Source organism: Balaenoptera physalus, assembly GCF_965194825.1.
Source record: "Balaenoptera physalus genome assembly, chromosome: 5".
NCBI lineage: Eukaryota > Metazoa > Chordata > Mammalia > Artiodactyla > Balaenopteridae > Balaenoptera > Balaenoptera physalus.
In genome coordinates, this window is record NC_138884.1 from 64425774 (window position 1) to 64447637 (window position 21864).

The 21864-nt window shown below is 36.1% G+C and overlaps 1 protein-coding gene across 5 annotated transcripts in view; it reads left to right on the top strand.

The window, feature by feature from the left end:
* Nucleotides 1-21864, top strand: part of CENPC (centromere protein C) — an 89012-nt gene that overhangs the window by 34471 nt on the left and 32677 nt on the right. For 4 of the 5 annotated variants that reach the window (XM_082463758.1, XM_082463762.1, XM_082463760.1 and 1 more), the window contains exons 8-10: nt 1605-2215; nt 15418-15609; nt 21216-21477. In XM_082463758.1, coding sequence (XP_082319884.1) covers nt 1605-2215; nt 15418-15609; nt 21216-21477 — 1065 coding nt within the window. The remainder of the gene's footprint in view (nt 1-1604; nt 2216-15417; nt 15610-21215; nt 21478-21864) is intronic. The other variant, XM_082463761.1, reaches the window with a different exon arrangement.

A 21864-nucleotide genomic window follows, 5' to 3' on the forward strand; every position in this document is an offset into this window, starting at 1 on the left:
TGAATAGAGGAGTAGATTTAGAGAGTTCTTGTTGGCGGTTTGGGAAGGCTTTATTTTTAAATACTTAGCATTACTTCTTTAATATATAGAATTAATAGATATTACAGATAACATACAATAAAGCAAATTAAACATATTTATATCAGATTGGCTTTTTCTTTAAGTGCTGAAAAATAATATTTCTGTTTAAACATGGTCTTCTATTTATATATTATGTGGTCTATTTATATTGACTTTGCTTTTTTATTAGATTTTCTAGAGTTTTCTAATTATATATACTTGTAAGACTCTACCTATTAGAAGACAGTATATTTCTTAGCATATATGTGTATATATTTTTTACATTATAAGATTTATCAGGGGTTTGAGATTAGAGAAGTAGAGAAGGCATTTTCATTTTATAATCTTTTTTTATATCTTAAAAATGAGAAAAAAACTAGACATGATAATCCAGTTTTTCCATTCTTCCTTTTCTTCTACTGTGTATAAAAATAGTTAAGCATCCTTACTCAAGTGAAAAAGGCAGAAACAGGAGTGTATATGCTGGCTTTGGAATTTGGATGTTTACCCTAGGTGTTTATTTTTGCATATTCACTCCAATATGTGGTTTGCTCAAGGCTGTTGTCATAAAAAGGAGGGAAATGCAAAATGACTCCATCAGATTACCATCTTTTGAATAATTCCATCCTTCTTTAGAAAACTTTTCCAACTAATTGGAAGAGATGCTGTGTAATCCCAGTGTGCTTACCTTTTTAGATACACTTCATTTATTTCTATACTCTGATTACAGTATTAAAACACATATGAAAATGTGTGAATTATCCAACTTGGAGTGAATTTTTACATAATATAATTTAGTCTGTAATTTTGTAGCATTTTCTTAGACTATTAGACTAGAAGGTATCTCAGAAATAATCTTGTTTTGGATGTTAAGAGATTCAGGCCCCAAGAGACATCTATATAAACAAAATTTAATATAACATTATATATAATAATGGCATGCATTTTTGTACTGTAAGTCAATGTATCTGGGCTGTATTTATACATCTCTGGGTTTTATCTGTTTAATGTATGTAATGAATGGGGGAACATCAAATTAGTTGATGCAGTAGAGATTCCTTCCAGCTCTAAATTTCTATGATCCCATTAGTGTAATAAATGAGTATGCTCAGATATTATAGAAATGTAAAAGGAGGGAAGGGTTTTTAAAAAATATATTTATTTACTTATTTATATTTAGCTGAGTTGGGTCTTAGTTGCGGCACACGGGATCATTTGTTGTGGCGCGCGGGCTCTTCATTGTGGTGCATGGGCTTCTCTCTAGTTGTGGCGTGCGGGCTCAGTAGTTGCAGCACATGGGCTCAGTAGTTGTGGCATGCAGGCTTAGTTGCCCCATGGCATGTGAGATCTTAGTTTCCCAACCAGGGACCGAACCCACATCCCCTGCGTTGAAAGGCGGATTCTTAACCACTGGACCACCGGGGAAGTCCCAGGAAGGATTTTAATGGAGAAGGAAAAATTGAGGAGACATGTGAACTGCTATTTAAAGCAAAGGTAAAAGCTTTACTTTTTGAGCTGTTATTTATTGTAACATTCTGTTTTAGTTCTGTTGTTAGGCATATAGCAACTGCTCCACCTCATTTATCTCCTGCAAATAATATGAAGTTATTAGAAGATGAATTTATAATTGATGAATCAGATAAAAGTTTCGCCAATCAACCATGGATTACTATACCAAGAAAGACTGGGCCTCTGAAACAATGCACAGTATCTCCTAATGAGAGCACTGTACTCCTTCAAAGGAAGAAGTCCAGAGAAAAACATGACAGTGTATCATCTACAAGTTTGAAAAGTGACAAACATCCTGGCAAAGCTCACCCAGTAGAGAAATCTCAGTCCTCTGAACAAAAAATACTGGGTGGGAGTTGTGCTTTGACAGATGAAATGGAAAATAATTGTAAATCTTCAAAATATGAAATGTATTCTGAGAATGCAAAAAAGTCATCTGGAAACAAAAGGACTATAAAACAAAAACGGGGAACAAAATTTAAGGCCAGTGTAGTTGAAGAAGAAGTTGACATGGAACAATCTAAAGGTAAAAATATAAATATATCACATATTGCCCAAGACAGGTTACAAAGAAATTCAGACCGAAATATGGATGAGGGTGAAGAGATAAGTGTTCACACTTCCAAAAAACAGTTGCTACCTCTGGGTAAGTGTTTATATTTAATTTATATGTATAAATACTTATAATGTGAGTATTTATATGTAATGTAAAGTGGTAGAATATTATTCTACCACTTTGTGTTTTTGTGATACTCCTATTTAGCTTTGGGAAGTAGGCAAAGTAAACTTAAATGTATACAGGGCCTCAAAAGCCTACAAACTCTTTTCTAGAATCTCTTTATTTTACATATAATTCAACTCCAGGTCAACTCCAGGTCACTTGACTTTTGTGTAGCTTCTAAAATGGCAGCATATATAAAGGGAAAAGTAAAAGGTAAAGGCTTAGTAAACCAGGTAGTTACCAGAACACAAATAAGACAGCATCATATATTCTTGAGGCTTATTAAAATATAAATTGGGAAAAAATTAAGCTAGTGGGGCTAGTTCTTGTAGATAAAAATTAATACTCTTCTATTCCATTATTTACTCATTATTTATTTATTATACAAACTGGGACATTTGAGAATGGGAGAGGAGGTCAGGACAGTAAGCATAAACTGGGATTGTCCCGTCAAACCTGAAATATGGCCATTCTCCTTATGTCATCACTGTATATAGTGATTAAGATTTTTAATGGTGACATTATCATGAAGAAAAGATCAATTTGTGCTTTTTGTATCACTTTTTTTTATTGAAGTATAGTCGTGTTTCAGGTGTACAGCAAAGTGAATCAGTTATACATGCACACACACACACATATATATTCTTTTTCATGTTCTTTTCCCTTATAGGTTATTACAAAATATTACAAAATATTGAGTATAGTTCCCTGTGCTATATAATAGGTACTTGTTGGTTATCTATTTCATATATAGTAGTGTGTATATGTTAATTCCAAACTCCTAATTTATCCACCCTTCCCCCCACCTTTCCCCTTTGATAACCATAAGTTTGTTTTGTATGTCTGTGAGTCTATTTCTGTTTTGAAAATAAGTTCATTTGTATCTTTTTTTTTTTTTTTTGTAGATCCACGTATAAGGGATGTTATATGATATTTGTCTTTGTCTGGCTTACTTTGCTTAGTATGATAATCTCTAGGTCCATCCATGTTGCTGCAAATGGCATTATTTCATTCTTTTTTTATGGCTGAGTAATATTCCATAGTGTATGTGTGTATGTATATGTGTGTGTGTGTGTTGTGTATATATATATATATATATGTATATATATATATAATACACACACACACGCATATTTATACATCACACCTTCTTTATCCATTCATCTGTGGATGGACATTTAGGTTGCTTCCATGTCTTGGCTATAGTAAATAGTGCTGCAGTGAACACTGGGGTGCATGTATCTTTTCCAATTACAGTTTTCTCTGGATATATGCCCAAGAGTGGGATTGCAGATCATATGGTAACACTATCTTTAGTTTTTTTTTTTTTTTTAACATCTTTATTGGAGTATTATTGCTGTCTTTAGTTTTTTAAGGAACTTCCATACTGTACTCCACAGTGGCTGCACCAATTTACATTCCCACCAACAGGATAGGAGGGTTCCTTTTCCTCCACACCCTCTCCAGCATTTGCTATTTGTAGACTTTTTGATGATGGCCATTCACACTGGTGTGAGGTGATACCTCATTGTAGTTTTGATTTGCATTTCTCTGATAATTAACAGTGTTGAACATCTTTTCATGTGCCTCTTGGCCATCTGTATGTCTTCCTTGGAGAAACGTCTGTTTAGATCTTCTGCCCATTTTTTGATTGAAGTTGTTTGTTTTTTTGATACTGAGCTTCATGAAGTGTTTGTATATTTTGGAGATTAATCTCTTGTTGGTTGCTTCGTTTCCAACCAAATATTTCCAATGGGGAAATATTTTCTTCCATTCTGTGGGTTGTCTTTTTGTTTTGTTTATGGTTTCCTTTACTGTGCAAAAGCTTTTAAGTTTAATTAGGTCCTATTTGTTTATTTTTGTTTTTATTTTCATTACTCTAGGAGGTGGATCCAAAAAGATATTGCTATGATTTATGTCAAAGAGTGCCTGCCTATGTTTTCCTCTAGGAGTTTCATAGTATCCAGTCTTACATTTAGGTCTGTAATCTCTTTTGAGTTTATTTTTGTGTATAGTGTTAAAAGAATGAAATTAGAACATTCTCTATCTGTGGCTGACGAGTTTTCCCAGCACCACTTATTGAAGAGATTGTCTTTTCTCTATTGTATATTCTTGCCTTCTTTGTAAAATTAATTGACCATAGGTGCGTGGGTTTATTTCTGGGATTTTTGTCTTGTTCCATTTATCTGTATGTCTGTTTTTGTTCCAGTACCATACTGTTTTGATTACTGTAGCTTTGTAGTATAGTCTGAAGTCAAGGAGCCTGATTCCTCCAGCTCTGTTTTTCTTTCTCAAGATTGCTTTGGCTATTCGGGGTCTTCTGTGTTTCCATACAAATTATAAAATTTTTTGTTCTGGTTCTGTGAAAAATGCCATTGGTAATTTGATAGGGATTGCATTGACTCTGTAGATTGCCTTGGGTAGGATAGTCATTTTGACAATACTGATTCTTCCAATCCAAGAACATGGTATATCTTTCCATCTGTTTGTGTCATCTTCGATTTCTTTCGTCAGCATCTTATAGTTTTTGGAGTACAGGTCTTCTGTCTCCTTAGGTGGTTTATTGCTAGGTATTTTATTCTTTTTGATGCAATGGTAAATGGGATTGTTTCCTTAATTTCTCTTTCTGATCTTTTGTTGTTAATGTATAGAAATGCAACAGGTTTGTGTTTTAATTTTGTATCCTGCAACTTTACTGAATTCATTGATGAGCTCTAGTAGTTTTCTGGTAGCATCTTTAGGATTTTCTATATATAGTATCATGTCATCTGCAGACAGTGACAGTTTTCTTTCTTTCTTTCCAATTTGGATTCCTTTTATTTCTTTTTGTTTCCTGATTGCTGTGGCTATGACTTCCAAAACTATGTTGAATAAAAGTGGTGAGAATTGGCATCCTTGTCTTGTTCCTGATTTTAGAGGAAGTGCTGTCAGCTTTTCACTGTTGAGTATGGTGTTGGCTGTGGGTTTGTCATATATGGCCTTTGTTATGTTGAGGAATGTTCCCTCTGTGCCCACTTTCTGGAGAGTTTTTATCATAAATGGTGTTGAAGTATATCACTTTTTAAGTAATAGAGAGAAAAGGTATTTCTTACAGAAAGAATTTTCTCCGGACTAGTTAATGGAATAGAAAACACTTACCAAATGTAATTGCACTTTATGTGTGCATAATATAATTTAATCCTTCTCGACAATCCTATATGGTAGGAGATAACACTCAAAAGAAGTTAAATATTGGTCCAGGATCTGTCCCAACATAGAGCCCATATTTTCTCAGCTGTGTCAAGAAGTTTTGAAATAAGTGAAAACGTTTTTGATGTTCAAATGGAAAAACTGTTATTTAATGGGGAAATTTTCTTGACCAAAAATGGTTTTGCGCCTGAAGGTTCTAAATATACTATACTCTATTGTGGATATAAAGGGAAGAGAGAGTATATTAAAGCATAATATTTAAGCTAGTTTTTAATATAAAAAGTTTCACTTTAATATAGTTACCACTCAGTTATTTTAGCTTTCTTTTTGTATAGTCTATAACATAGACTTTATATCACCTGAAATAATAGTTGTCAGACTTCAATTTTGCCTGTATGTGCCTTTGCATATTTGAAAAATTCTGCTTAGAATAGAAGGAAAAGTGACCTATTTTGTGCTCCTCTTATAAATGTCAGATGTGTACCACATCTTTTTTATTGGAATTATTCTTTATTTTTTTGCTTATTTCAGTTTCTTGTTAGCAGTTGTCCATTTTAAGGAAATACAACATGGAGAATCTGACTAAACTGAAGGTGATAGTTAACATTACAAGAAAGCATTTTTCTTACTAGTTCTTTAAGTAGAATATGAATTCACAAAATTTGAAGGTACAAAATTTTGATTTATCTGTAATTTCTTAGGAAAAAACATTACATCAAGAAAGTGTACTTGCAAGATACTCTCTGAAATTATAAATGTTAAAGACTTATTGAGTACCTGCTATATGTTGTACACTAATTTCCATGTATATTAAAATTTTCTTATCTAGGTTCATTAGTGAATATAGCATTCTGTATTACTTTTCTTTTGCTCTCATAACAACTTACTACATACTTAGTGGCTTAAAACAACACACATTTATTATCTTACCATTCTGTGAGTCAGGAGTCTGAAATGGATTTTACTGGGGCAAAATCCAGGTGTTGACAAGGTTTTTTGTTCCTTTTTGGTGGTTCTAGGAGAGGATCTGTTTCCTTGCTTTTTCTGCCTTCTTGAAATCGCCTGTGTTCCTTAAATCATGGTTCTCCTTTTATATCCTCAAAACCCGCAATGCCAGCCTTTTTATTGTTTCAAATTTCTCTTGCCTCTCTTCCATCATCCCATCTCTCTCCCTCTTACCACAGCTTTTGGGGACACATGTCATTAGATTGGGCCAACCTGGATAATCCAGGATAATCTCACTATTTTAAGGTTTATAACCTTAATCATATCTCTAAAGTCTCTTGCCATGTAAGATAATATTTTCACAGATTTTGTGATTAGGGTGGGTGCATCTTTAGGGAGGCTATTATTCTGCCAACCACATCAGTTTTCAAAGACTAAAAATATTGAGATAATTTAATTCCAAAGATATTTTACTCAGAAGATAATTTTCCTTTAGTTCACAAGCACTTGACATACTCTTGTAATGCCTAAACTGATGACCTGGATTGAGCAAATTAACTCTTCTACTTTTGTTGTCTCACAGGCTTCTCAAGCTGAACATGCTGGGAACTAAATTCCTTCAAACTTCTTCCTCCTCTCGTTTTCAGTATCTTCATAAATGGAGCCATAATAAATCTATTAGCTCAAGAAAGAAATCTGATTCATCTTTAGCTCCTGTTTTCTTTACCTAGCAAACCATATAAAGTCAGTAAGTCTTTTGACTTCTTCCTAAGTAGCTTTCAAATCTGTTATTTCTCTCCATTGCTCCTGCTACTCCCCTTAGCGAAGCTAGAGTAATTTATTTTATTTATTTTTCCAGTTCCATGAACAGACCACTTTCACAACTGTGGGCCTTTAAATATGCTCTTCCTTTTTTTAAAAAAAATTAATTAATTAATTAATTTTTGGCTGCACTGGGTCTTCGTTGCTGTGCACGCGCTTTCTCTAGTTGTGGCGAGCGGGAGCTACTCTTCGTTGTAGTGCATGGGCTTCTCACTGCTGTGGCTTCTTGTTGTGGAGCATGGGCTCTAGGTGCATAGGCTTCAGTAGTTGTGGCTCACGGGGTCTAGAGTGCAGGCTCAGTAGTTGTGGCACATGGGCTTAGTTGCTCTGTGGCATGTGGGATCTTCCCGGACCAGGGCTCGAACCCGTTTCCCCTGCATTGGCAGGCGGATTCTTAACCACTGCACCACCAGGGAAGCCCTCTTCCTTTTACTTAGACAATTTTTCCTAAATATACTCTGGGTTCCTTACCAAGCTTTGTACTCAGTTTAAATATCACTTTCCTTGATAATTATCCCTCAACCCAGTATGTTCCTATATTTGCTCTAATAGCACTCTTCATTTTCAGACATATAATTACTTGCTGAATTTGTCTTGTACTCTAGAGTCTGGACTGAAAGCTCCATGAGAACAGGGACTATATCTATCCTATTCCTAAAAAGCCCCCATATCTTAGCCTTAGCATTTCTGTGGGTCACTGGAATATATTATCAACAGTGACAGAAGTATTATTCTGTTTTTTTGCAGTGTTTATTTAAAAATGCCCACCTTCAGAATACTATTCCTGTACATGTAAATATGCAAAATTTTCTACAGTAGTCACCTCTTTTCTAGTTGTTTCCCTGCTTATGACATATATCTCCTCAGTTCTAAGTCATCTCTCTTCACGTTACCAGCTGTTTCATATATCAGCTTTATTTTCTGTATATGTTCCTTTTTATTAGTTTTCTAAATTTGTTGTCATTCAGTTTTTAACCTTTCCTGATCTGGAACTGGATTCTGAAATGATGTTCTTAATTGGTTTGTTTTTTACTTTGTATGATTTTTTTTTTCCTGTATCACTGTCTGAATAAATCTTTGATGATAGCATTTTCCCCCTCACATTCTTTTGCTTTAAATCATTATTCACATTAGTGTTTGTTTGAGTCAATTCATGAACATGGACCATAATCTCTGACATCATAAGCACCTCTCATTTGTTAGAGCAGTTCCTGAGGATATTTTTGAGAAGCGTAAGGGAAGAACAAGAAGGGAAGAAATAGAAGAAAAGAAGCTGGAGAAGAGAGATGAGATTGGAGAGGGGCTGGAAAATGATGCTCATCAGTGAGGATTCTTGCTGTTTGTACAAATAATTCCTTAAACTACTAATCACTGTCAACCATGTTGAAAGTTCTCATTCTTGCTTTAGTGTTTTGTAAATTGACTCTTTATTATTTTCTATATCTACTCCCTAAAAGATCTTATTTACTGACAAGGTTTACTTTGTGGTAACTCTTCTAATGTTTTCCGTTCTCATCACTTCAAAAGTATTGGTTGATACTATTAAGCATAATATTGGTAAAATAGATTATTTTCTTTTTTTAATTAAAATTTTTGTGCCTGGTTCAGTATAATTAAGGTGAATATACCTTATAAGCATGAATCAGTTCTCTCTTATCAGCATTTTATCCCAAATTTAAAGTATTGCCAAATCCTGTAACTTATTCTTAAAGTAGAATCAGAGAGTGATACTGCTGTAAGGGTTCATGACAGAATTTGGCTCATTTTATCCTTATCCCTCTACTCCCCAGTCAGATTTAACTGGGAGAATGACTAAAGCACCTAGAACAGTGCTTTTCATATTTGCATGTGCATTTGAATTCACTGAGGGTCTTGTTAAAATACTGATTAATAAACTGATTTAGTAGGTCTGGGGTGGGACCCAAGATTCTGTATTTCTAAACAGTCTATTCCAGGTGATGCTGGTGTAGCTGGTTTGTGAACCACATTTTGAGTATCAAAATTTAGATAATATCTAAAATAGCTCATGCTGGGTAGCAGTTTTGCCAGTATCACTGCCTAGTGAAATATAGGCTTCAACCTGAATTCATTATTTTGATGCCTATTTATTGAGAGCCTGTGTACCAAACATAATGTTATATGTTATAGGTAATACAGATGACTAAGGTGTAGTTTTCATTCTAGCCTAATTAAGCACTAGCTAACTTCTGATACTATAATATTCTGGTTCTGCATGTTCTTTGTTTGATTTCCTTCTGTGTCTTTTTATTGATTACTTTTTCTCAGTTCATCTATAAATTTTGATGACTGTCTCTATATTTCCCAAGTTTAATAGTTTTCTTTCTGTTCTTCCGTTACATTCATACCTTGAGAACATTTTTTCTTTGCATTAGATATCAGCTCTGTCTGAATTAGTTCCCCAAATTTACCTTCTTAGTGATAGCTCTAGTCTTGTATGTCCAGATTTCAACCCCTATTATGCTGTCCTTCTTTTTATTCTGTATAATTTAATACTTAATTATGTGGTTATATATATAGCCTGCTCTGTTGGCCTTATATACTATTTTCTGTTTGTTTTTTTCTTCCAGTTTTATTGAGATATCATTGACATACAACACTATATAAGTTTAAAGTATACAGTATAATGATTTCACTTACATACATCATGAAATGATTACCACAACAAGTTTAGTGAACATCTATCATCTCATACAGATACAGAATTAAGGAAGTAGAAAAAAATTATTTTCCTTGTGATGAGAACTCTTTGGATTTACTCTCTTAACAACTGTCATACATAATGTACAGCAGTCTTAATTATATTTATCATGTTGTACATTACATTCCTAGTAATTATTTCTGTTATAATTGGAAGTTTGTACCTTTTGACTACCTTCATACAATTCTCCTTCCACCCCCGCAACCTCTGATAACCACAGATCTGATCTATTTTTCTTTGAGGTTATTTGTTTTTGAAGTATAATTGACTACAACACTGTGTTCTTGTCACACAACATAGTGATTTAGTATTTCTGTACATTTCAAGCTGATTGCCATGACACATCTAGTTAAGATCTGTCACCATACAAAGATGTTACATAGTTATTGATTATATTCCAACACCATATGTTTCATACCCATGACTTATTTATTTGCAGCTGGAACTTTGTACCTCTTAATTTCCCTCCCCTATTTCTTTTCTTCCATATCCCCTCCACATGTTTGTGTTTTTATACTTGTTTTCTAGTCTCATAGCACTGTGGTCAGAAATGTTGCTTAATATGATTGCAGTCTTCTTACATTTACTGAGACTTGTTTTGTGGCCTACTGTGTGATCCAGCCTGCAGAATGTTCCATGGGCACGCAAAATTTGGATGGAATGTTCTGTATATATCTTTTAATTCCATCTGATTTAATATGTCATTTAAGGCCAGTGTTTTCTTGTTGATTTTCTGTCTGGATGATCTGTCCATTGATGTAAGTGGGGTTTACAGTTCCCTACTATTATTTTTACTGTCAGTTTCTCCCTTTATATCTGTTAGTATTTGCTTTATATATTTAAGTGCTCCAATGTTGGATGCATATATATTTACAATTGTTATATCTTCTCCTTGGATTGATCCCTTAATTATTATATAATGTCCTTCTTTGTTTCTTGTTAGAGTTTTTGTTTTAAAGTCTGTTTTGTCTGAAATAAGTATTGCTACCCCAGCTTCCTTTTGATTTGCATGGAATCCATTCCCTCACTTTCAGTCTGTGTGTGTCTTTAGATCTGAAGTGAGTCTCTTGTAGGTAGCATCTATATGGGTCTTATTTTTCAGTCACTCTTATTTCTTTTGATTGGAGCATTTAGTCTATTTACATTTAAAGTAATTATTAATAGGTATTTATTTATTGCCATTCTGTTAATAGTTTTGTATTTTTTGTTCCTTCTTTTGCTCTCTTTCCTTGTGATTTGATGTCTACCTTTAGTGTTATGTTTGGATTCTTTTTTCCTTTTTGTGTATATGTCTGTTATGGCTTTTTGGCTTGTGGTTAGCATGGAGTTTATATATAGCAATCTATATGTATTACATGATTATTTTAAGTTGCTCATCTCTTAAGTTTGAACGCATGTTAACAACCCTGCATTTTACCCCCTATTTACCATGCTTAAAATTTTTTGACATTGTATATACATCATGTTTTATTTATCCCTTAACTACTCGTTGTGGATATAGACGACTTACTACTTTTGTCCTTTAACCTTTCTACTAAGTTTATACGTGGTTGATCTACTACCTTTGCTGTATATTTGCCTTTACCAATGAGATTTTTCCTTTCATGATTTTTATATTCCTAGTTGTGGCCTTTTCTCCTTAAAGTCCCTTTAACACTTTTTATAAACCTGGTTTCATGGTGCTGAACTCTTTTAGATTTTGCTTGTCTATAAAACTTTTGATCTCTCTTTCAAATCTGAATGATAGCCTTGCCGGATAGTCTTGTTTGTAGGTTTTTTCCCTTTTGTCGCTTTAAATATATTGTGCTACTCCCTTTTGGCCTGCAGAATTTCTGCTGAAAAGTCAGCCAGTAGCCTTATGGAAGTGCCCTTGTATGTAACGAGTTGCTTTTCCCTTGCTGCTCTTAATATTCTCTTTTTAATCTTTTTTTTTTTTTTGCCATTTTAACTTATTTTAAAAAAAAATTTATTAACGTATAGTTGATTTACAATGTTGTGTTACTTTCTGCTGTACAGCACAGTGACTCAGTTATACGTATATACATTCTTTTCATATTCTTTTCTATTATGGTTTATCACAGGATATTGAATATAGTTTCCCTGTGCTATACAGTAGGTCCTTGTTTATCAATCCTATATATAATAGGTTGCATCTGCTAATCCCAAGCTCCCAGTCCTTCCCTCCCCACTCCCCCTCCCCCTCCCCCTTGGCAACCACAAGTCTGTTCGCTATGTCTGTGAGTCTATTTCTGTTTCATAGATAGTTCATTTGTGTTGTATTTTAGATTCACATAGAAGTGATATCATGTGGTATTTGCCTTTCTCTTTCTGACTTCACTTAGTATGATAATTTCTAGGTCCATCCATGTTGCTGCAGATGGCATTATTTCATTCTTTTTTATGACTAATATTCTATTCCATATATATATAACACCTTTATCCATTCATCTTTCAGTGAACATTTAGGTTGTTTCCATGCCTTGGCTATTGTAAATAGTGCTGCTGTGAACATAGGGGTTCATGTATCTTTTCTAATTAAACTATAATTGTTTGGGTATATGCCCAGGAGTGGGATTGCTGGGTCATATGCCATTTTAATTTCATTGTGTGTTACTGTGGTCCTCTTTGGGTTGATCTTGTTTGGGACTCTCTGTGCTTCCTGAACCTGACTGTTTGTTTCTTTTACCTCATTAGGGAACTTTTCAATTATTATGTCTTCAAATATGTTCTCCGCCCCTTTTCTCTCTCTTTTTCTGGGACCTTTATAATGTGAATGGTAGTACGCTTGATGTTTTTGTCCCACATATCTCTTAAACTGTTCTCATTTCTTTTTATTTTTTCTTTTTTCTCTTCAGCTTGAATGATTTCCACTACTCTGTCTTACAGTTCACTGATCCATACCTCTGTAGCATCTATCTGCTGTTGATTCTTTCCAGGGTATTTTTAGTTTTAGTTATTGTATTTCTTCAGCTCTGTTTGGTTCTTCTTTATAATTTCTAAGTCTTTGTTAGAAACTTCTAATTTCTCACTGTGTTCATCCATTCTCCCTAGTTCTTTGAGCATCTTTATTAAGATCATTATCTTGAACTTTTTATTGGGTAAATGGGTTAACTCCATTTCATTTAGTTCTTCTAGGGCTTTATCTTGTTCCTTTGTTTGGAACATATTCCTCTGTCACCTCATTTTGCCTAATTCTCTTTTTATTTCTATGTGTTTAGTAGGTTGGTTACAGTTCCAATCTTGGGGAAGTGGCCTTCCTTATGAGGTGTCCAGTGGGTGCCCAGCAGTGACCTGCCCTCTGGTCATCAAAGCTATATGCTCTCGGGGTGCCCTGTGTGGGCTGAGTTGGCCCTTCAGTTGTGGCAGGTTGATTACTGTGGGTGCACTGGTAGGCAGGCTTGCCCCCATCTGGTTGGTTTTCTGGCCCTGCATAATGTGGAGGCTGCTGGCTGCTGGTGGGCGGAGCCAGGTCCTGGGGTGGCTGGATGTGGTGCTGGCGGTCTTGGAGCTAGTGTTGGCCTGCTGGTGTGCAGGGCTGTGGCCTGGGGAGGTGGTTCCTGGGGTTGATGTTGTCTGCTGGTGGGCAGGACCTGTTCCTGACATGGGTGGCTATGAGGCCCAGGGTGTCCTGGAGCTGGTGTAAATTCACTGGTGAGCAGATCTGGGTCCTGGGATTTTTGGCTGTAGGGCCCTGGGATTCCTGGAGCTGGTGTCAGCCTGATGGTGGGTAGGGCTGAGTCCTGGTGGTTGGCTGTGGGGTCCCAGGGGTCCAGGGGATAGTGCTGGCTCACTGGTGAGTAGGGCTGGGTCCCCACTAGGCTAGCTTCTTGGCCTCGGGCATCCCAGGACCGGTGCCAACCAGCTGGTGGGAGGATCTGGGTTCTGGCACTAATAAGCTAGAGAGAGGATTCCAAAATTGTGCTTGCCAACAGCAGTGTCCTTGTGATAGAACAAGCTCCCCAAAATGACTGCAACCAGTGTCTGTGTCCCCAGGGTGAGCTCCAGTTGCCTCCTGCCTCTCTGGGAGGGTCTCCAAGATCAGCGGGTGGTTCTGACACAGGCTTCTTTCAAATTACTGCTTCTGCCCTGGGCCTTGGAGTATTTGAGATTTTGCCATTTTAATTACAGTGCCTTTGCCTGTTAAGAGTGGAGTATGTATTTCCTGTAGCCCTCAGGTTCTTGTGAAAGTAAGCCTCACTGGCCTTCAAAGCCAAACTTTGGGGGGCTTGTCTTCCTGGTACAGGAACCCTAGTCAGGGGAGCCCAGTGTGGGGCTCAGGCCTCTGGCTGCCTGGAAAAAACCATGCAATTGTAATTATCCTCCTGTTTGTAGGTTGCCCACCCTGGGTCTTGACTCTCCCTTATCTCTGCCTGTCTTATTGTGGTTCCTTCTTTATATCTTTTGTTGTGGAAGGTCTTTTCTGCTAGCCTTCACATTGTTCTCATCAATAGTTGCTCTGTAAATAGTTGTAATTTTAGTGTGCCTGTGGGAGGAGGTGAGCTCAGGGTCTTCCTACTCCACCATCTTGGCCACTGCCCCTGGTCTTATATACTTTTATGCAGTTCATTTACTCTGAGTTTCCTACTTGATATGATTTTAACTCCTTCTTTGGATCTCATAGAAATCTTTGTGTCAGAAACTTAAAAATGCTGGTTTCTTGATTTACTCGTTGGTCAAGAAAATTTTTCATTACATCTACTAACATCTAATGTTTAAATCTCCTTCTGAAAAAAAGAAAATTTCCATTTTTAAACTCATTTTGGTGGTTGTACATCTTTTAGATGCAATATTTGTATTAAAATAGCTTCTATTTCTCTGATTTCCCTTTCTTCCTGGTTGTCAGTCTCAAAAACAAAACTAGAATTTACCTGTCCCTTTTCTTAGATCTTTTCTTATCTACCTGCTTTTGTAGTAAAATGAAGTTACTACTGGCGCCAAACCTTTTCATTAGCTTTTTGTTGCTTGCCATATTCATTGTTTTAAAAATTCTTTTTCCTCTTTAAATTCTGTTTAAAGAAACAATCTTTTTTCCTTCATATAGGAAAGATCTCTTTATTGAAAACTTCCTTAAAATATTCTCTTCCATAAATTAGATTGACAAAAATCATGAATTATTTTAAAAAAGAAAAGCAGTAGTTAACCTTTTTTTACATGGGACTTTAGTAGTGGAAGGAGTCATATATTTCATTTTTCCTTTTCAGAGTATACTTTTTTTTTTGATTCAGGAGTATATGTTAGTTATCAAGCAAGGTGAAAAGTTTGCATTTAACTGACAGAAAGTTGTAGATTTTATTGAGAACATGTGACTTTTAAAAAATAGAGATGAAAAGAAGCCCACAGAATAAATTCAAGAAGTTCCTATAATTGAGAGGGTTTTTTTTATAATCTGCTCTGGTTTTCTGAATATTCTTTGGTGTGGTAGATTTTGAATTGTTTTTATTCTTTATTTTAGGAAGCAAGAAAGGTAGCACCAATGTTCCTCATGCAGAGAATCAGAAGAAAGATAAGAAATTCAAAAAGAAGCGTTTTTCAGATGGGTCCAAGAAGAACAAAATTGTACCTGAAGAATTGACTTCAACTGTCACAAGAAGTCGAAGAATTTCCAGACATCCATCTAATTGGTGGGTGGTAAAATCAGAGCAGAGTAAGTATTTTTATTTAAATTATGTTCATTCTATAAGAGCCTCTGTGTTTGATTTATACTCCCATTCTCTTGAGAAAAATCTCATGAGGAAAAATTTAAATTGGATCATCAATAGAAATATTAAATCAATTAATTATAAAGATATTTATGAGGCTTTACCATATACAGTATTCTAGATACAGGGATACAGCTGTGGAAGAATAAAACCAAAAATGAAAAATTGCTGCTCTTATAGGACTTACATTCTACTGGAGGAAGATCAACAATATAGATATATAATTCATTCAATGATGGGTAATTGAGAAAAACAAGGCACATAAAGATTAGAGTTGGGAAGTAAATGGCAGAACTGGGAGTAGATAGGAGAATGGAGCAGAATATTGTTTTTGTAAAAGGTAGAAGTAAGAGTTGATTAGGATCTTTCAGAGCACATATATGAATAAAGTGAAGGAGGGAGCCATGTAAATAATTTGGTGTGGAGCATTCCAGACCAAGGGAACAGTATTAGTATAATAAAAGTACTGATGGACCATGCTGGAAAAGCTTGAGGAATGTCAAAAAGTCAGTATGGCTGAAGAAGAGAGTAAGCCAGGGCAGATGAAGTCAGAGAAGCAGGCTGTGATAATGAGTTTAGACAAAGTGTATTGGGAAGCTACTGGACAATTTTAAGCAATAAAGTGACCTGATTGACTTATCTTTTAAAAGGATTATTTTTACTGCAATGTAGGGAGGGAACTAGGACTGGGCAAAAGTGGAAGCATGGAGGGTAGTTAGGAGGTGGTTGGAGGGAAGAGAATGGAAATGGTTGGATTCAGGATATTTTTGAAGGTAACTCACAGAAAGTACTGATGAATTGGAGTGAGAGCTGGCATCAAGGATGATTCAGATTTTTCTGCCTGGACAAGCAGAAGAATGGATCTACTGTTTGCTGAGGTGAGGAAAGGTTTACTGAGATGAGAGAGGCAGATTTGGGAAGAATATCAAGATTTTAGGTTGTAATATGTTAATTAGATATCGAAGTAGATACACTGAGGAGATAGCTTGATAAAATGAGTCTAAAGTTGGGGGGAAAGATCTGGGAGGACATGTAATTAGGGAGTTATCAATATAGAGGTGATCGTTAAAACTTCAGGACTACTTGAAATCATCTAGTAATAGACTATACTTGGAGAAGAAAGAAAGCTAATAATTGAGTCCTGGGAGACTCCAATGTTAGGAGTAGGGAAGAGAAAGGAAGATCCATCAAAAGGACTGAAAAGGAGCAGTTAGTGAGATTAAAGGAAAATGAGGAGAACTTAGGGTTATGGAAGTGAAGTAATGAAAACATTTTAAGTATTGGGTGATGAACTATTTTAAATACTGCTCATGGCCTGAATTAGATGAGAGCTAAGACTTGACAGTATGGTTTGGGCAACTGGAGTTTGTTGGTCACCTTGATAAAAATTGTTTCTGTAGAATGATGAGACCAAAAGCCTGATTTGGAGGTGGGGTTCAAGGGAGTGTAGGAAGTGAGGTAGGAAAGACAGTAAGATAAAGGGACACAGCAGATACGGGGTCAAGGGAAGGTGTCTCTCTTTTAATATGCAAGATACTACATCAGCTTATCTGCTCATTAAAACGACCTTGTAGAAGGGTAGAGGATAAATATAGGATCACAGTCCTTGTGTAGGCAAGGAGTAGGGTGTGGTCCAGTCCATCGTAAAAGGGTTAGCTCTAGACAGGAGCAAGGACAGTATATCATATAAAAGAGGAAAGGCAGGGTATATGGCGACACTTAGAAGTAGGTTGGTAGAGTTGATGGTGCGAAGGTAAATGTTGGGCAGTGGAGACTTTGAATAATATCCTCCGAACTGAGAAGGAACTTTGAGACTGAAAAACCAGGCAACTCCATAAAGTGCAATTATGAAGTTTATTTTGGGTGTAAAGGCAGGATCAGGTGGTTGATGATCCAGAGGCATTCGCAGCTGCACTCCGCACAGCCAAAAGGGGTACAGGGGGGTTTAAAGGGGCCAAAGCTAAAAATAGATTCTGACTACTAGCAAGAAGCACATCTGCACAGATAGGAACCAGGGCTTTTCCTCCCCTCCGCGGGTCTCATGACCGTTAACCATCTGAGTCAGTAAAGGCATTCTTCCAGTTTTCATATCAGATTAAGGCAAGGATAAAAGTTGATAGGGAATATATCTGGCTTGGGCACATTCCTTTTGAGGAGGCTAAAGCTCAGTCACACTGAGGGGAAGGGGGTGGGACTAAGAAGGAGCTGACAAAATGGAGTCAGTGTAGTTCAGCCACACAGTGAAGATGTACTCTTCTGAACATTTTTGTTTTCTCAGTGGAATAGTAAGCAGGGTCATCAGGTAAAAGTGAAGTGGGAAAGGTGATAATGGAAGTCTGAAGTTACCTTGTAGTGATAGGATACAAAGCAAAATCAGCAGAGAAAAAGTTACATGGACAAAGTCTGAAGGAAATCGTGTGCAAGCTTCCAAGAGTCTTCTCCCAGTGCATTCATACAGGAGGCACTTAGTTCCTCTAGCGATGAGTTTTGACAAGTGTGTAAAATGTTTATCAGGGAAGCTCATTAGAGATTTAGTTCCCAAGATTTTTATTGGCGATGGTCACCTAGGTACCCCCTGCCTAGCATGTCCTAAAATTCCAGGCTCCCTGAAGAAAAAGCAAGTATTCGTCATAAACCATATTTTTTGCACAAGCAGTTTAGGCACACTAAACCACATTTACCAGTTATGAAATGATGGCAACCCTCCTGAAATTCAAGTGCCTACACGCTACCCAAGGGCTAAGGGCTAACTTTGCAAGCAGGCCTTTCAAAGGATAGCATTCTTAGGCCTGCTATGCCAGCTCTTTTCTGTATAATATGAAACATTTATTGTTTTGGTAGAATTTTTTAAAGGAGATGATCATGGAAAGATTGGTATATGGTAAGGTAACGTTTACATATGCAGATACTGTCGACTGGGGCATTTAGATCAGTAAGTGAGAGACTAGTACATATGTGGCACTGTATCTGTGAGGTCTTGTTGCTACGAATTATTGAATTGTAATCCAGTAAGAAATGTTTATTCTGGTGCAGCTCTTCTTGGATTTTTGAGTTAGATCTGAGTTCAAATTATGATTCCTCCTCTTTGAGGAGATTACTTTTTTCAGTTTCTCACTCTGTAAAATGTGATTACCAATACTTCCACCTCATTAAGTTGTTATAAGTATTAAATGGCATATACTTAGTATTAAAATGTTAACTACTACTGTTACTCCTGTGGAGAACTCATCTTTTTGCCCCACGTTGCTGGAAACTACTGTGGTCAGTGAACGTGTAAATATATGGATTAATAAAAATCTTACAGAGCTTGGATAAGCATGCTGGAACTCCAAAATTTACCAAAAAAGACCTGAAATGTATCAGTCCTGAGACGTGTTGGGTTGCTGATCAAGTAGGGAGTCACAAAAGTGGAGGAATGCTTACAGATCACCAAACTCCTTCATCTGATGGAAGAAGAAACTAAGTCTGAAGCATAGAAAAGCAACTTAAGTTCCCCCTAAGGTTATAGACCTTTGTGCTAGAATTGGAAAATAATGGAACCCAGATTTCTTGACTCTTGATCTACTACCTGTAGTGTACATGTGACCCTCCTGCTTTTTCATATATGTCGAGAAACATTTATTGAGTTTCCACTGTGAGGCAGGAATGGTGTTAGGCTGGGCCAGGTCTAGATGAGGCAAACGAGCAACCTAGAATGGGAAATTTAAGGAGACAGTTGGTCTTAGGGTTGTGTGAGTGACTTGGAGTAAACACCTTTTTAAATTTTACACCCTAGTTAGAATTTTTATTTTTTCCTTATGAGAACTTTTAAGATATACTCTCTGATAATCATTTTGCAATATATACATATATTAATTATTGTATTCTGTACGTTAAACTTGTACAGTGTTATATGTCAATTTTTTCCCAGTAAGACTGGGAAAAAATTTTTTTCTACCCTAGGCTACTCTTGCTTCACCATAATCCTGCCCTTGCTGTTAGGCATGAGGAATATAAAGGTAGGTAAAACATCAATCTTGGTCTTAAGGATTGCCAGTTTGCTGGAAGAGAGTGATAAGTAAACAATCAGATGTATGATAAACATTGTCAAAGGACTGAGAGAAAGCTACCTAATTTAACCTTGGGAATTAGCGAAGGCTTCCTGAAGATTGGATTAGGAGTCAGCTAAGTGATTGGGTGTGGTGAGGAAAAAAGATGGAATGTTTCAAGCAGAAATAGCATGTGTAGAGATCTGGAGCTGAGAGCTTGATCTTTTAAGTTGTTTCATTAGAATTATCTGGAGGAGTTGTTAAAACACAAATTATAGGACCCTACTCTGAAAGTTTTGAGTTAGTAGGTCTGAGGTAAGGCCTGAGAACTTGCATTTCAAACAAATTCCCAAGTGATGGTGATCTGCTGGACTATTTAAGATCAGTGTTTTGGAGAAATGCAGATAGTTCAGTACTGCTGCCTTTTTTTTGATTTGTCTGTTTGGAGGAGAGTGTTGAGAGTTATGATTAATGAAATAAGCACTCTAGATGTAGTAATAAATTAGAATTGAAAATATTTAGACTTGATCCTTAAACTATAGGTAATCACGAAAAGATTTTAACCAGGATTGTAATGATTCAGTTTGTGTTTTCCAAGGATGATTCTTGAAGCAGTGTGAAGGATGGATTGAAGAATGGCAAGGCTAGAGAAAGGAGATCAGTTAAGAGGCTGTTTTAATGATCCAAGAGGCTGTTTTAATGATCCAGATAAGAAATGATAAAAGTCCCTGCTAATGACAGGCAGCAGAGCTTAAAAGAAGAGGATTTGAGAGACATTTAAAAAAAGTAAAATGACAGGATTTAGGGATTGCTTGTGGATAGGGACAGGAGTCTTGGATGACTCAGATTTCTGATTTAGGCATCTGGGTAGTTAGTTATACTTTTCATTAAGATAGGAAATAAAACCAGAGTGGCAGATGTGGGGGAGAGTGGTAGGTGAATATTATAGATATCAGCATGTAGATAGTAATTAAAGTTATGGATTGATAGGTCCCTCAGAGAAGGTACATAGAGTGAGAAGATGAAGCTGGGACCCTGGGGAAATACCAGGATCTTAAGGATGACTAGAAGAGTAGTGGGCAGAGCCAGAGAGGATGGTTTTGGAAACTCGTGATAAATTTAAAAGGTTTGGTACATGTATCTATAAACTGAAGAGCTGCATAGTTTATGAATTTAACTTGAAAACAAATATAGCCTGTGAGGGACTTCCCTGGCAGTCCAGTGGTTGAGACTTTGCCTTCCAGCGTAGGGGGTGCAGGTTCGATCCCTGGTCGGGGAGCTAAGATCCCACATGCCTCGGGGCCAAAAAAACCAAAACATAAAACAGAAGCAATATTGTAACAAATTCAATAAAGACTTTAAAAATGGTCCACATCAAAAAAAATCTTAAAAAAAAGAAAACAAATATAGCCTATGAGATTGGGGTGTGTGTGTTTACATGTAAAATATAAATCATGTTGGTATTTTAGTGAGCCAAATAATCAAACATTATACTAACTTTAGGTTATCATTTAATCCTTTAGGTCCTGTTTCTAGCAATTCTTCAGTAAGAAATGAATTGTCATTGTATCATAACAGTAGACAAAAACCTGCTGAAAAAACAAACCAATCATCTCAGAATACTGGGAAAAAAACTATTCCATTTAAAAGGCAGAAGAGAGCTAATGAAGGCAGCTCAAGAGCACAGAAGGTTTTAAATGCTAAAGATTCCGGTTGTTCCCAGAATGAGCCATTGGAAAGTGGTGAGGCAGACCCAGCTGAGAAGAAAAACCTTAATCCTTCTGGGTAATAATGTCTCTTATGTGTACAATGTAGTTATTTTTGTTTGGCATTTAATAATTTGTCTATGTTGTTTAATCATGTATATAGAGGCAATGTTAGCATAAACGAGTCTGCAGTCTGACAGACCTGCTAGTAAATCCACGCTCTGCCATTAGAGGGGTGACACCTCAGGCAAAATAGTACTCTGAATGTTTCCTCATATTAAAATGGGGAATAATATATAGCACATGGGGTGTGAGTGATAAATTTAATAAGGTAAACATTATTGTCGCCTAACAATCCCTTCCTTTTTTAAAATTGTGATAAAAACATATAACATAAAATTTATCGTCTTAATCATTTTTAAGTGTATCATTTGAGTTGCTTTCTTTTAAATGAGGTTAATATAAT